We start from the raw sequence: 15,605 nt of genomic DNA on the forward strand, positions 1-15,605 counted from the left end.
GAAGGTGGGATTTAAACTTTCCATGGAGATATGAAGAATCCTGGCTCTGTGTGAAGTCTGAAGCCTTCCTGTGACTTCCTTGTACTTTTTCTGCACAGGAATAGTGTTGTTGCTCAGTTTTGATTGACCTCTTCCAGCTCTGCCAGACTTGAAGAGTGAGAAATGTCCCCTCCTGTGTCAGTGGGGATTGACAAGGATCATGTAGACATGCTGTGCCTTCACATACGACTTTTTAAAAAGTACTAAACACATGCTTCTGCTATTTCGTTTTTTTCCCCTATTTTTAAATGTTTTCCTCACTCTACCTGATGCCAAACCTGCCTATCCTGGCACTGGTTTGAGAAGAAGCCTGAGGGGATCATGTCTGTGCTGCGAGGTGCTGGGTTTTGGCTCCTGGTATAGGTGCTGAGGAGGAGTGTGAAGGGCCTGTGTGGGGTGGTGTTCACCCACCTTTGGAGAAAATCTGCAGGGCTGGAGTGTGCAAGGTACAAGCACTTGTCACTATGGGAAAGGGAGGAAATGTGTACAGGAGAAGGAAACTGGAAGCTGCAAGACGAGCATAAGATGAGGGATTTTACTTCCAGATTTTCTTTTCATTTGCTCTTTATTCTCCCTCACAGGAACTTGAGATGCAAGCCCGGGCACATGGACTGTCCCTTGTCCCATCTACAGGCCTTTGCTCCCCTGACATGGTCAACAGGGTCATCAAACAGGAGCCTGTGCTGGACAACTGCACCCAAGACATGATGTCACACCACACAGACCTGTCCTGCACCACCACCCTGGACCTCACTGACGGCACCATCACCTTCAGTGACAACCTGGGAAACGTGACTGAACCAGCTGGCACTTACAGTGTTCCTGCCAAAATGGGATCCAAACTGGAAGATATCCTGATGGACGATACCCTCTCCCCCGTGGGAGTGACTGACCCACTACTCTCCTCCGTGTCTCCTGGGGCGTCAAAGACGAGTAGCAGGCGGAGCAGCGTGAGCATGGAGGACACTGACCATGCTTGTTAGCATCTGTTGGCACACCTTTCATAAACTGCTTTGGTTCTTGATCAGTAGATGAAAATAATTTACCTTTTGTAGAATTTTTTGATTTTTTTTTTCCCCCTTGTGCTTCATCAGTGTGTGTGCGTGTGTGTATATATTATATATATAGGATTTTTTTTAGAATTTTTGTGAAGAAACTTGTATATTCTATTTTAAACTACCAATGCCTCCAAAATATTGTACAGCATATGTACAGAATCTGTGAACTGGATTCGCCAAGAACTTTGAACTGGTCAAATCTACTCAAAGCAATAGAATTACAGATGAAGAGTCTGTTTCTACTGGGGGGGAGGGGGCAATTGTAGGATTGTAAATGCAACCTATTTACTTGGAAACAAAATGTAAAGTTAATGAATGTAAAGAAACAACAACAACAAAAAGTCCAATTTGTAATTGTATTAATTGAATAGTGCTGCCTTAAAGATACAGTGTCCCTCAAATGTTGGTCTTACATGACAAGTGTTTAGGAAAATACCCACCCGACTTCACTCAGAAAACAAACTAAACCCAAGTGTTAAGACATCCTGATTGTGTTGATTCTGATATAAAATGCTGTTGCTGAAACTGCAGGGAGATGTGAGTGTCTCAGAGTGTAAATTTTACTCTGAGCTGATTTGGGTTTTCCTTTTGATCATGGTTCAAGTTTTTCCTCTTAAATTTTTATTTTGTTTCGTAACACACATGGATGGCTTTGCCAATGGCAAACCAAGCAGGAGCACTGTAAGTTGGGATACACTCTTTGGACAAAAAAAAAAGATGCATATTATCAGCTGGGCACATTATGTTGTACATATCTAATTGGCTTTATTTTTTTTAAATTGCATTGTACAGTTTCTTTTGATTTGCATGGATTCCTTAGTTATCCTCAACTTTTTGTTTTAAATTTATTTGTATTTCATTTGTAAGATTTTTGCCTCTTAATATTGCAGCGATTTTTTGACATTTTTAAAACTCATTGGAAGTTTTCTGCGTTCTTTGTAAACACTTGAAAGGAAGCTTTTATGCAGGGTTCTGTGTTTTAAGAGAGATTTTGAGAATATTTTGTATATTACAGTCTCACTTTGAAAATGTTTTTAAACGCATTTAAGGTAGAGTAAAAATTTAGATTAGGTAATAAAACAACTCTGTAGAGAAACTGAACTTACATATTTATTTTTAGTGATACAGAAAAAAAGTAGTAATATGCTTGGAAACATAACTATGTAGTTAATATACCCGTTAGAGCAATTTGTGTTCTATTTCAGCACTGGGGCTGATGTAAGAGAAAAAAAAAACAACAAAAAAAAAAAAGAGTAAATTACTGTATCTGCAAATAACTGTTACTTGATAACAATGTTATTAATTTTTAACATGCAACCATGTTGTAAAAGTAGTTCGGTGCATTATCTACTCAAGTGTAGTCCTATGCAATAACGGTAGTTTTCCTTGTATTATATCCAGCCTAGGTGTTCCATGGAGGTGACAGGTGGTGTTCCGAGCTAGACGGAGGGAATGGAATTCTCCACAGCAGCCTACAGCTGCCTGGCAGGCGTAGCTCGTTCAGAATGAAGTGCCTTAAACTCTAGTTGTAGTCTTCCTCGACTAGCACTGACTGAAGTGTGGCGTAGACAGAGCTTTAGGGTGGTGGTGTATAGGGCGCTGAGGTGTAGCATGGTGCCTACATGTAGAAAACCAGAGCTTCCCGTTCTCCTTTGTGCTACACTGGAAATTACATAGGATGAGTGCAACGGTGAGTAACTTGAGTGCCAGTTTGGCCGGCTTTCCAAGGAAACCTTGGGCTCAGCAGATAGTGTTCAGAAACCAAATGTGAACTGGGTAGGATGGGGTGGCCAGGGGGTAGTGATGGGAGTTCCCACGGTGCAGCTTGCTGAGCCCTCTCCTGGCCATTTCCCCGGGGGAAGGCTTCCTGGTGTTCCCTGCCTGGCACTGCTGCTCCTGGTGTGCCCAGCCTGGCACCGCTGCTCCCAGCACAGGGGGCTCAGTGTCAGCAGGGCTGCAGTGGCAGCTGTGGAACTCGGGGTCTGTGTTCCTGTCACTCTTCCCGTGGCTGTGTCCGGCCCTCGCTTCCCGCTTGAGCCGCCAGCAATGTGTTAGCGTTGATGCAACCACCGGGTTGTGGCTTTTTTTCTTTCTTTTATAGTTTTTGAAGGAGGAGCTGGAGTTGGGTTGTAATGATACCTCTCCCCCCCACCCCAGACAGCTTTTGGGAATATGTCTTTCCTAGGATAGAGAAGCTCTGGCCCAGGCAGGACCCAGGAGGCTGCAGGATGTGCTGTGGTCACCGTGGTCCTGTGGCAGAGAATGCTCCCAGCAAGGCAGCTGTGCCATAGCTCCGAGTCGAGTATGGGGGTGCAGGCTTCTGGTGCTGCTGTTTGGCTGGGGTGACAGGTAGGAAAATCAGGGCTGTAGAAAATGTTTGAGCTGTAACATGGGGCTGTGTTGCCCTTCCTCAGAAAATGGGACAGCTCTGCAGCATTGGTACAACAAATCGGGGTGTGCATGCTGGAGTGTAGTAACTGAGAACCACTGAATGTATTGAGTGAGGCTTTTGGTTTGGTGCCTGCCCTGGGCATTCAGAAATTCAACTCCAGACTGTGGTATATGAATATTTTTCAAGCTTATGTGAAACCACTGGTACTCACTGACAGCCATGACTTCTGATTTTTTTGCTACATGCTGTGTGGAGGTGAGTTAGGATTCAAGGCCAACCATTCCATCAAGAGCTGGATTCCTTGGCAGAAGTCTTTGTGGCCACAGCAGCTGTGCTGTGTGCTTCTATACCTTGTATTTTCTGGGATAACAGAACCTGGCCATGCCCTGCTCACTCTTCCCCCCATGTTTCCTTAGGTTACAGCCCTCCTCTGAGTGTGCCCACCCTTGAAATGGTGACACTGCAGTGGGGACGCTTCCAGGAGACACAGACCCCAGTGGGTGCTAATGGGGGGGTGCTTTTGCCCGTTTGAGCACCGTGGAGGGTGTGGCTGTGACATTTTGCAGGGGTTGGTGGCAGAGGACAGACAGCAGTCACAGGCAGGGTTTGGCATGGGCTCAGTGGAGTGAGATGGACGGAAGGTGTTGCCCACTCTGGTGATGGTGACTTGTGTGATGCTGGGCAGCAGTGGCTTCCCTGAGCAGGTGGGTGGGGAACTGACCAATTCTCACTTTGCCAAAGCCATGCAACAGGCAGGGACATGCAGAGTACCATGAAGTTCTTCCTTACTGCTTTTGGCCTATAAAGCAATATTTAACTCTTACAACCTGTAAAAGCAAAAAGAAGGTACATAAGGAAAGCACAAAGCACAAAATAATGCACTTACATTTATGTTGTTTGATATAAAATGCACTGGGGGGGAAGCTGATGTTGATAATAGTATAAATACCTATATTTCTTGAAAAAGTGACATTAATTACTGCCTCTTGCTATGATGCTTGGTACTGTAATGTTGATATTCATCTGCTGTTGACTGCAGCAATAATTTGTGTATGGTCCATAGCACTGTAAATTATGGATCAATATTAATGTATCCAATGAAATAATTTGAACTGTTGTTCTTGATAGATGGATTAAAGCATTTGGTTTTTCACATACATCTGTGTAAGTCACTCGTTTTCCATGTGAGTGGATCTTGTTTTCCTGTGTGTTTGAAGTCCCTGCAGTGCTTCCGTGTCTGTGACTTGGCCATGGATGTGTCCATGTCCCTGACCTGGTGTTGGTTGGCATCCTTGGTTCCACCAGAGCTGTCCAGTTGTGTTTGTGTGGCAGTCACACGGGAGAATGAAGCCAGACCCCACCTGGGCTTTGCAAATACACCCCAAGGTAGAAAGACCCAGGGCTTATGGTCCAGAGTAAGGAATAAAACAGCTGGATGTGGAAAAATGTCATTGCCTTTGTCCCCTCCCATGGGCTCTTGTCATTTGCCTGCCTCCCTCCCTCCCTGTCCTTGCAGCCCATCAGCTGCCCTGTGAGGTCATGGGCTCTGTGAGGCCTCAGGGTACCTGCCCCCTTTGCCCTGCTCTCACTCCTGCAGGGTCACCTGTCCCCAGCAGTCCTGCACAGGAGCACCTCACCCCCTTCTCCAGCTGACCTGTGCATGGCAGGATCCCCGTCCTCTCTCTGCCCACTCCTCCCAAACCTCCTCTCACCCAACATGCAAACAGCTGCTCCTGGCTTCTGCTGGTGAGGAACCAGCTGTGGTCTTGTTGTGTCTTCCCATCTTCATTATTTCTCCCTGTCTCTGTGCTCTCATCCCTTCTGGTCTTGTTCTTCAACAGCCTTTTGCTTCCTGTGCTCACAGCATTGAGTTCCCGCTCTCTGTGGACCTTGCTGCAGCAGCATTGGGGGTTACTGAGTGTTATCTCAGGGGGCTTGAGCCCTGAGTACAAACAGAAGTATTGAATTTGACCTGTGATTTGAAAGTCTGATACCTATTTGGAGTAGAAAATACCTAATTCAGTTGAATTAAATATTACTAGCTCAATTTAAAAACCAACCCAACAAAAAATGCCTGACTCTACTAGGACTACAGCTGAACAGCCCCACTCCCTCTTTGTAGAAAATACTTGAGTAAAAGCTCATGAGTGTTTCCAGCAGGTTTTGTAATGTAATTTCTTTAGAAGTTAAGCATAATATTAGAATGTAGAAGTACTGCATTAAAAAGTCTATTTATCAGCAGCCTAGGATATAATTTCTATTTTAAGTTTGAGTTCTTAGATGTATTTTGACTTTGCTTTTGTTGGTCAGTTGTTTTTCTTGTGGTCAGCTTGGAGTGAATTTCTTGCTGTGGGTGGCAGCACCTAAAAGTTTTGTCTGTGTTGGAGAACCCAGAAGGAGCAGAACACCCATCATGGGGGTATTGGCTGTAGGCAGTAGCTCTGTGACAGTAAAGAGTTGGTGGCAGCTCTGCTTAGAATCTTTTCCAGTTGTGCTGGACAAGCCTGAAAAATTCAGTGCAGGGTAAGAAAGTGGATATTAAAAGTAAGTCCAGCTGTGCCCGGTGTGGTCTGTTTTGCTGGGAAGCCCCGTGGCCGGGCTGGGGGACGCTGCAGGGCTCGGCTGTGTGGCATGGTGGCACAGCAGGACACTGCCACTGTGTCACCTCGTTGTGCTTTCCTTCCCAGGAGACCTGGGAGCCCGGCAGCTCCCGATGCCGGGAGGCAGGTGGTGATTGCTCTCCCTCGCTGGGCTCAGCAGTGCTGCTCCTTTTGCTCTCACATCTGGGAGTGGTCCCAGCACTGAAAGTTGTCCTACACTCTTGCTCCATCTCCTTTGACATACACTTCTTTAAAATTGCAGGGGAATGGCTTGAAAAAGTGTTCCTGACTTATTAAAACCAACGAGGCTTTACAGGATGCTGGCTCACAGATCAATGCGTGTGCTCTGAGCAACGCTGTTGTCTTTGCCTGTGACCTGAGGTTCACCCTTCCTTGAAACTGCTCCTTTTCCAGCTCAGTTTTTGGGAGTGAATCTCTTAACAGGAGCTGTGCTCTGGAACCATAGAGGGAAGCGATAGTTCATGTGACAGACCCTTTTGTGTTAGTGCTGTCCAAGAGCTGTGCAAGGCAAGAAGAAGGCTTGCTGTGGTCAGCCGGAAGGACCAGGGCACAAAAATATTTATATGCAAAGTATCTAAATATTGATTGTTCTCTAATATGTATATAAATGTCACCATGGGGGTGATGTACCTATTGTGGAAGCTGCCTCAAGGCAGGGTTTGGTGGATGGGGCACGCGGTTCTGGGGGCTCTGGTCTTGCTCAAACGCTTTGCCTGCTCTCTTGCTGTTCAGCAGTGCCTCTCCAGAGCTCCCTGCTCCCGCTGGCTTTCCTCCTGTGTGCCTGTGACAGCAGCAGGAGTTAGACTTGAATTAAAAGAGTGGGGAACAGCACACTCTTGTGGGGCTGTGTCCTTCCCAGCACAGACCCGGCACCATCTCCCCGTGGTGCCCGGCACGGCCCAGCAAACCCATCCTGCTCCAAGGCGAGTTGAGATTTAATTAAGTCGTTTGTAGATTGTTTTCTCTGAGTGCAGCGTGTAATTCACACCAGAGGTGTCGGCTCCAGAGGGGCAGGCACAGAGCAGGGGAGCAGGCGCTGTGTTTTATGAGGAACGGGGCAGTTGCTGTTTCTTTAGCCACTTTAAATACGTTTAGTCAAAATCTTTTAATGTCTTCAAGACCTCTGGCCTTGTAAAATGATTCCCATTTTACACTGAGTACACTGAATGCTACTGTTCACAGGGCATGACTAATTACTGCTTAGATATTCCTTTATCAATTCCAGAACCACTGAATCATAGACTGGTTTGGGTTGGAAGGGACTTTATTAATATTTCTCTTCTTTTTTCCCTGCTGAAAAGCAGTTTATAGAGCAGGTTGTTGCAAAAGAAATTACTTCAGCACTTGTAAATAATAAAATAATTTCTTATTCTCTGACCACTAAAGTAGTTTTATTCAAACAAATCCATGAAGAACCTGCACTGCAAGGACCCAGCTGGGACTTTCCGCTTTTCTCTTTGGAGCAATGCGTCATGAGAGACTAAGCAAAGATTTTAGGTCTAATATAATAGTTCTGTTTGAAAAAGCAGGAACGAAATCAAAGCTGAATAAATGGAAAAGAATTAAATTCATGCTAGACATAAAAAAAAAAATGCACCTCAAACAATGAGGGGTATTTTAAAAAGTCACTGTTTTATTAATAATACTTTCCACCCCTTTCCCTTGATCTTTTGATGACAAGCCTGGCAGAGGCACTTTTTATCAGACACTGAAGCAATTTTGCTGCTGTCATGTGCCTTTCTTGATACACACATATTAGTCACACAGCCGTTTTATGTTCTGTAGCATATTTTAGTATATAATTAAAAATGTGCCTGTCTGCTACCAAGCAACCAAGCTCGTCAGGGGCTGATTGTGTTCTGTCACCCACAGCTTGAAGGGAGGGCAAAAAATAATAATAATCATGTGTTCACTTTTCAGTCCTAATTGTGCAGCCGCTCCTTGGATATATTGTCACAGACACAACCACTGGCTTCTGGAGGCAGAGGCAAAGCCAGCATGGGGGAATGGCTGGCAGGTGACCCACAGCCAGGTCACTGTCACCAGTAACACACTGGTGCTGGATGCTGGGCTTTTAATGTGCATGTGTGGTTTTGTGACTCTGTTTAGTTCAGTTCACCTGGACTCTGCTAAGCTGCACCTTGGCTTTCCCTGGAAATGGAGTGCTAAATGCCTTTGGGCTCCTGAGAGTCTCTCTGTGGACATTTAAAACAAGCAACTCAAGTTGATGTTGGTATTGTACCTCCTCCTCAGAGGTAGATGGGAATAAGACACTGTGCTGCAGGACACCAACTGTTGGGCAGATGATAATCCTTGTTGTGCTTCATTCATTTCTAGGTTATCTGGTGTGAAAAATGGCCCACACAGCTGCTGGAGAGGAGGAGGACCATTTGTGTGTGAGTGTGCCCAGGTGATCACTGTAAGCACATTAAATGACTCTCAGCACCTTTGCCCTTCAGACTGCTGTCCTTAGGGCTCTCTCATGCTCTTAAAGAGCTGGGGTCACAGGATGTTTCTGGCTAGAAGAGACCACAGTGGGTCATCTGGTCCAACCTCCCTGCTCGAGCAGGGTCATCCCAGAGCACAGGGCACAGGATTGTGTCCAGACAGTCCTGGAATATCCCCAGTGAGGGGATTCCACACCCTCTCTGGACAGTCTGTTCAAGTGCTCAGTCACTGCACAACAAAGTTCGTCCTTAAGTTCAGGTGGAACTTTCTGTGCATCAGTTTCTGCCTCTGTCCTCTTGTCCTATTGCTGGGCACCGCTGAGCAGAGCCTGGTCCATCCTCTGACCCTCCCTTCAGACACTCATGGGCCCTCACCTGCTCTCCTGTTGCACTGTCCCCGTTAGTTCTAGCAAAGCTGGTGGTGCTGGTGGATCCCTGAGAGAAGCAGTGATACTCTCCCCACACAGTAGCTACTGTCAGAAACCCACTGAATGAGCCTGTGTTTGATGGTCTGGAAAAAGGAGACAAGTTCACTGATATCCTCAGTCCCAGGCTTATTTAACTCTGGGAATTATGGGTTTATTTCTAAGAAGCTGTGGCTCTGAGGATGTGCTCTAAAGCTTCTTGGTAAGATGGTACCACCTCTGTGAAACCCTGTCCTGAAACTGGAGAGATGCACTGCTCTGGAGAAGGCTGAGGAGGGCCTTCTCTATAGTTTTAAGCACATCTTCTCCAGGCTCAAGAGGAAAAGGGATTTATTATGTCAGCTGTATGCCTCGCTTCCGCAGTCTCTTTCTGTCTCTCAAGCATGTGCAAATGTACTCAGGCACACACTGCGGGCAGCAATGCAATCATTATTTCAAAAGTTTTTCAATTTTGGTAGCTTTTATTACTTTAGCAAAACAGAAGCCAGCACATCAGCACAAACTGGTGTAGGAAAAGTAAGCACCAGGGGAAAAAACAAATAACGTTGTAAATAATTCAAAGGCTGTTTGTTGATTGCAATTCCTTTGATTGGACCTCCAGGGAGAAGGATGGCATTACTTTTACATTTTTCACCATCAACATCCATTATATAATCTGCTCTGAGTCTGCCAGGATCCTGAGACATGACACTGAGGCTGCTTGAAGATTATGAACTTGCTTGGAGTTCTCTAATTTCTCTTGGTTTTCCCCAGCTGGCCTAGTATCTAACCAGAAAGGGACGAGATGGGAAAGGAGCCAGGGACTGACAGGTACAAGCAGCCCTGTGGCAAATATGGGGACACCAGGGGGTTCTGCAATATTGCCAGGAGGCCAACTTTGTTCTTAGGCAGCAGTGCTGCAAATTGTGCCCTGTTTGTCACACTGGTGGCTTGCAGGGGTTACACAGTGAAACCACCACATACATTTGGGCAGCAAGAGGAGACTTGCCAGCATGTCCTCAGTATCTGAGAGTCCCAAGACAAAGGGCTGCCATGCTGCCAAGAGACGGCCCCCACGTGCTTCACAGCAGTGATATTTACTGATCTGTGACTTGTGATGGTGCCTCTAATCAGTGTGTCATTCCCTTACACTGAGTGCAAAGGCTGGCAGATGAGCTTCTTTTTTTCTCTCTTTTGAATGAGAGAAAACAAGAAGAAAAGAATAACCAGTGAAGGAAACAACCCACCTCAAATATTTTATGCAGCATAGAAACTTTGCATGGTGCCATACCATGGTCTATGACTCAGCTACACCTGCTCATGTCAGGGATCCAAGCACAAGCAATGGTGCATTACAGTGGGAAGGGCCATGGCAGTTCCCAGCTTGGATTAACTAAATAAATGAATAAACCTGCTCACTTTCCCTGAAAGAAGATAGTTTACTATGAGCTACACTACAGGCACTTGGTGGTTTCACTTGTGAGCAATCACTTCTTGAACAATAATAGATTCCCTTTCAAACAAAGCAATTGAAAAAGGTAAATCACGTCAGATGCCAATATTCTGCTTGACCCACACTGCTCTGGGGTGTATGCATTTTCACGGGTGGTTCTGGATTTATCTTGTTCAAAATTCAGTTCTGCCCACCGACTTACAGTGGCAAATAGGTCAGGCTTGGGGCAGGACCACCACCTTGGGCTTGCAGCTCTTCCTCCAGCACAGTCTTGCAGTCCCTGACCCACAGCTTGTATGCTCTCTCCAGGGTCTCTTCACTGGTGTCATTGAATATCTCTGGAAAATAAGAGTTGTAGTTAATAGGACATCCAGAGGAGCTCTTCTTGCCTGCACACACTGACTGTGGCAGAGCCCCTCCAGCTTGTGGGAGCCTGTTGCCTTGTGTGTAGAGACTGAGCTTCGTGGAAGTAGTGTGAAAAGGAAACAGATGCCAGAGACCACAACCTGCTTCTGTGTTAGGGGTTGGTTGGCTTTTATTTCTAAATCTTACGAGTATTTCATCCCAGATATTGAACAGATATTATTTAGTTTGCAGGTATTAGTTCTAGGCACACTAATATATTAAATTTCTTTTGCCAAGGACTATTTCACAAATCTTTTCTGGTATGGCAAAGGAATTGTTTTTCTCTTTTGCCCTTGCTGATTTGTCTGCCAGATCACTGCATTTACCTTTGCAAGGTGAATTGGTTAATCATAATGCAATTAATTGGACCTCAGTCCTTAATGGAATTCTGGGGCTTGTACACAGGACGGATCCTGTCTCTTGATGGGTTTATCAAGATGTGAAAAAGAGCACAAGAAATGCACCACTGCAAACCACAGAGCACATTTCCCAGGATGTCACTGCCCGCCAAGTGCCTTCTGAGGGGGTTCCCTGGGGTCCCTCAGGCAGTACCTGCCACGCCGAGGCCGGTGGGCAGGGGCATCCGGAGCTGTCCCCCGCTGTGCTTGCGGCGCTCCCCTGCTCCTTCTCCTCGGCAGCGAGGAGCCCGCGCGCGTGGGCCACGTACGTCATGAATGCCATGTCGATGTTCACAGCCTCCCCGTGCATCAGCGACGGCAAAACCCTCTGGAACACAGCAAAGGTGGGTGGCAGAAAAGGTTTAGGGTGGCAAATAGGAAATAAGTAGGGTTTCTTTCTAAAAGTGTCCCTGAAAATCGACATTTGACTCACTGCGGTTGCTGGATGTTGGCATCTCGTGATTTACGGGTTGCTAGGATGATCCGTTTTACACATGATTAATTGCAGCTAAAATATCCCACAAGGATCTAGGATCTAATTCTCCTCCCATCTAAATCACTGAAAGAACACCATGAGATGGAGGGATGAACTCTGAATATTGGATAAAGTGTAGGTGTCTGCCTCTCATTCCTCAACTGCAATTTCTCCCCAGTAATATGGGCTATGGTCTCCATGCCTTTGTGCTGTTACAGTTCATGTTGGTGATTTCTAGTGGCTTCACTGAAATCTGGTTGTCTTTGAGTTTCAGTAAGTGCCCAGTAAGAAGCAACAACTGGAGTGAGGTCTGGATTGGAAATCAGTGGAGGTGTGGGGGAAATGAGGCAGGGGAAGGGGTCCCTTTTTTCAACAAGACCAGGCTGGTGTGTTGGGTGACCTGGGATAGCACGTCCAAATCTGGAGTTTCTCAGCTCCTTTTCACAAGGTTTTCATGCAGCCTATTGAATTTTTTTATTTTATATTGAAAGTGGACATTGCAATATAAAGTCTGTCACTCACCATTTCCAGCTCTGGGCTAATAAGGTGGCCAAAGTCAACCAGTCTGTCCAGATCATCCTCCCAGAGGTTGGGAGCCAGCTCTTCCAGCATGGTTTCGATGGCAATCCTGGTAGTCTGCAGTGCAGCGTCCCTGTGGTCAGCAAAGCCGTTGCAGGACTGGAACTTGGTGTCCAGCAGGTATTTTCCATGGTTCTTGAGCAAGTCAAACAGCCCTTTGTGTTTCATGAGGGCCATCTGGGACAAAGAATAGAAGAGGTAATTAAGGATAATTGATACTTTTATGTGCTGTTGGAAACTTGAGTGTTTTCAGTGGATATTGTTTCAGCAATAACATGTTGTACACTAGCAAAGAAACACCTGCACATGTGGTACATGGACAAGTTGTACCTCTGTAACCTGAAAAGGTGTCTCTGTAGACGCAGCTCCTGGTTAGCACAAATGTATTTGGGGTATGTTTAACAGGTGTCTGTGGAATGTGACCTGGTTGTGTCACACATTGTCAGCTGTGCTGAGTGAAGGTGTGTGCAAAAGGCAGCGTGGAAATGCCCAGTGTGACTCTGGTAAAATGGCAGGGATGATGGGAACACTGGTGTGCAAGTTCCCCCACTACTGGGCAGCTCTGCCTGTGCTGGGAGTTTGTTGTGTGCTCCCATAGCCCAGCAGGTGGCTTGTAATGAGCTTTGGTTATTTGTGTGCCTGAAAGGAAACTCGAGACTGGATGGTGGCCATCCCCAGGATGGGGACTGGGTGGTGGCCAATCCCAGGACAAGTCTCATTTAATCCTTGGGGTTGCTCTTCAGGCAATGGAAGGTGGGAAAACACTGCAGTATAGAGAATATGAGGGTTTAGAAGTGATTTGCTTGTTAAAAGTACATATTTTTTCCCTCTCTGAGTCAGGCATTATCCCCCCATGCAGTGGGGAATGGTGACCTGAGGGTTTCAGAGTGCCTGCCAGAAACCTCCATATATCCTGGGGATTTCTCACTATGCAAGCACTGAAAATTGCTGCTGATGAACTCATCTCTAATACACTTTAATAGCTTGAACTCTGCTTTATCAAAAGTTTCCAAAGCTCTCCAGACATAAAGCCATTTACTGTGCACTTTCCAGGTAATTTTAGAAGTATTTGCCTCGCAGGAGATTGATTGAGCACACTCGACATACCCAGTGAGGTAGGTGCAAATGATCTTGCAGATTATTAATCCCCAGTAAAATGAGCCTCAGATTCTCTGCCAGGAGTTCATTACAGAGTGCTATGGATCAGTCTCAATGAAAAGATGAGGCTTTTCTTCCCTGGTTTTCCTCTGTCTCCTTCTGACTGTGTGTTTTGGAGTTTCCTCCACAGGGTTAGCACTGGACACTAAGTGTAAGGGGTGTTCTAACAAATTTAGCAGCTGTAAAATAAATATATATATATAGACTCAATGAGAGTTGAAAGTCCCCATGCACCCTTGATGGCCCACCTTGATTTCTCTAAGTTGTTTATACAATGCCATGGATACTCTGGGACATTTTACTTTTCAATACTTAAAAAGGGCTTATAAGAAAGATGAGGACAGACTTTTTAGTAGGGCCTGTTGTGATAGAACAAGGGATAGTGGTTTGAACTGAAAGAAGATAGATTCAGGCTAGTTGTGAGGAAGAAATTTTTTACAATGGGGGTGGTGAAACCCAGGACTGGTAGGTGCCCCATTCCTGGAAATACTCAAGAACTTGTTGGATGGGGCTTTGAGCAACCTGATCTAGTGAAAGGTGTCCCTGCTCATTGCAGAGGGATTGGATTTGATGACCTCCAAAGGTCCCTTCCAACCCAAACCATTGCATGATTTCAGTTCTGAAAACTGCAGTTGCGAAAGTTCATACCTTTAAAATTTCCCCGAGGCCGTTGGAGATGTGTCGCCGAGGGATGCTCTGGATGAAGGATCTATCCAGGAAACTTGCCACGGGCGGGGTGTAGCCCCCGAGCTTGTTCTTACACTGCAGAAAGTTCACCCCATTCTTCGCCCCCACGCTGGCATCCACATAGGACAGGAGGGTGGTGGGGACCCGAATGTAGGGGGTGCGTCTCCTGTAGAGCGACGCGGCCAGGCCAACGATGTCCAGGCACACGCCCCCGCCGATGGCGATGATGGGCTCCGTTCGCCGGTCGAGGCTGAAGTTCTGGACCTCGTGCAAGATGTTCAAGACCAAGTCCATGGATTTTGTTTCTTCAGTGGTTGGCAGGGAGAGGATTTTGTGCTGGACGTTGTTCTTTTCGAAGTATTCTCTGACTTTGGAGCCATAAAGTTTGTCAACAACTTCGTCTATGACGATAAAGCGCCGCAGTTTCCTCTTGCTGGCGGTGGTGAGCTCTATTTGCTGGGGGTCAGTGATGTGACCCCAGAGCAGGGTGGTGTTAGAGGGTTCCAGAATGTTGTATGTTTCTACCACCTTGTAGCAAAAATAGATGGGAGCTTCAATTATCCAGGAAATCCCTCCTTTGGAGATGCACTCACCTCTAGCAAGGATCAGAAAACATGATTTGAAATCACTATATTCCTATTTTGACCTTTGCGTGTCTGAACTAGTTTAAGAATGTAGCTGGGAGGTGAAGAATGTGGAGTCTCTTGCCCATGCACTGCAGAAATGTGGGGCTATGAGGGTGGGACACCCTCCCAGGTGTCAGGGGTCAGCAATTTTATTAATGGAGAAGCTCTCCAAGGTCTTAGTGAAGAGTTAAATGTCTGAATTCCTACATAGCACTGAAAATACACGGACCAGGAAGGGCTGGAACATGTTTTTCATGCTGGAAGTTGAAAACCCATAAAAAAAGACCCAGCCCAATCATTTCAGCTTCCAAAAAGGGAGTGGGGAAGAGAAGAGGTTGACAAAATTTTCCATATTTATGGAAGACGCATCCTCTGATGGTATATCGGGGTGATAGGAGTTAATTTATTCTTGTCAATCTATACACAGCCACTCATCTCCATTCAGACCAGTATTTCTACAGTGCTTTAGTCAAATTAGTGAATCTCTACCTTGAAACAGGTGTGATAGAAATAGGAAGTGCTCCTGGAGAGGGAAAGAAAATTATTCGGGGGTTGGGAAACATTTCTGTACTGGAGTTTTCAAGGGTAGATAAAAGCCAAAACTAATTATCTGTCTAAAGCAGTGAGAAACACAGCCCTACAATGCCTTCCTTCTGTGGGATGGGCAAGCCAGGGGAAAAACAAGCTGGGAATCAAAAAAGGAAAAAAAAAACAGGCAGAAGAAAAGAGCAAAATGTATTTTATATAAGACTGTTTCTTGAGCTGCAGTTGGGGAAAAAATGAAAGTTTCTGTGAGCCTTTGTTTTGTTTTTTTTTGAGTGAGCAGCTGGCTCATTGCATAATCAGATTTTCCTACCTGCCCA

General features: G+C 45.9%; 2 protein-coding genes across 13 annotated transcripts in view; one reads left to right on the forward strand and one right to left on the reverse strand.

Moving 5' to 3' along the window:
* MITF (melanogenesis associated transcription factor) overlaps positions 1–4,646 on the forward strand; it is a 95,255-nt gene extending 90,609 nt beyond the window's left edge. For all 12 annotated transcript variants that reach the window (XM_017747223.1, XM_017747220.1, XM_017747221.1 and 9 more), the window contains one exon: positions 621–4,646. In XM_017747223.1, the coding sequence (XP_017602712.1) occupies positions 621–1,022 (402 nt within the window). In that variant the 3' untranslated portion in view covers positions 1,023–4,646. The remainder of the gene's footprint in view (positions 1–620) is intronic.
* Positions 4,647–6,258: 1,612 nt separating this feature from the next.
* The window catches only part of LOC103624386 (2-epi-5-epi-valiolone synthase-like), an 11,110-nt gene continuing 1,763 nt past the window's right edge, over positions 6,259–15,605 (reverse strand). The window contains exons 2-5 of the mRNA XM_017747226.1: positions 14,078–14,711; positions 12,215–12,448; positions 11,372–11,545; positions 6,259–10,752 (exon numbers count right to left, since the gene is read on the reverse strand). Coding sequence (XP_017602715.1) covers positions 10,630–10,752; positions 11,372–11,545; positions 12,215–12,448; positions 14,078–14,711 — 1,165 coding nt within the window. The 3' untranslated portion in view covers positions 6,259–10,629. The remainder of the gene's footprint in view (positions 10,753–11,371; positions 11,546–12,214; positions 12,449–14,077; positions 14,712–15,605) is intronic.

The sequence above is a fragment of the Corvus brachyrhynchos genome, unplaced genomic scaffold (genome assembly GCF_000691975.1).
Source record: "Corvus brachyrhynchos isolate BGI_N302 unplaced genomic scaffold, ASM69197v1 scaffold91, whole genome shotgun sequence".
Taxonomy (NCBI): domain Eukaryota; kingdom Metazoa; phylum Chordata; class Aves; order Passeriformes; family Corvidae; genus Corvus; species Corvus brachyrhynchos.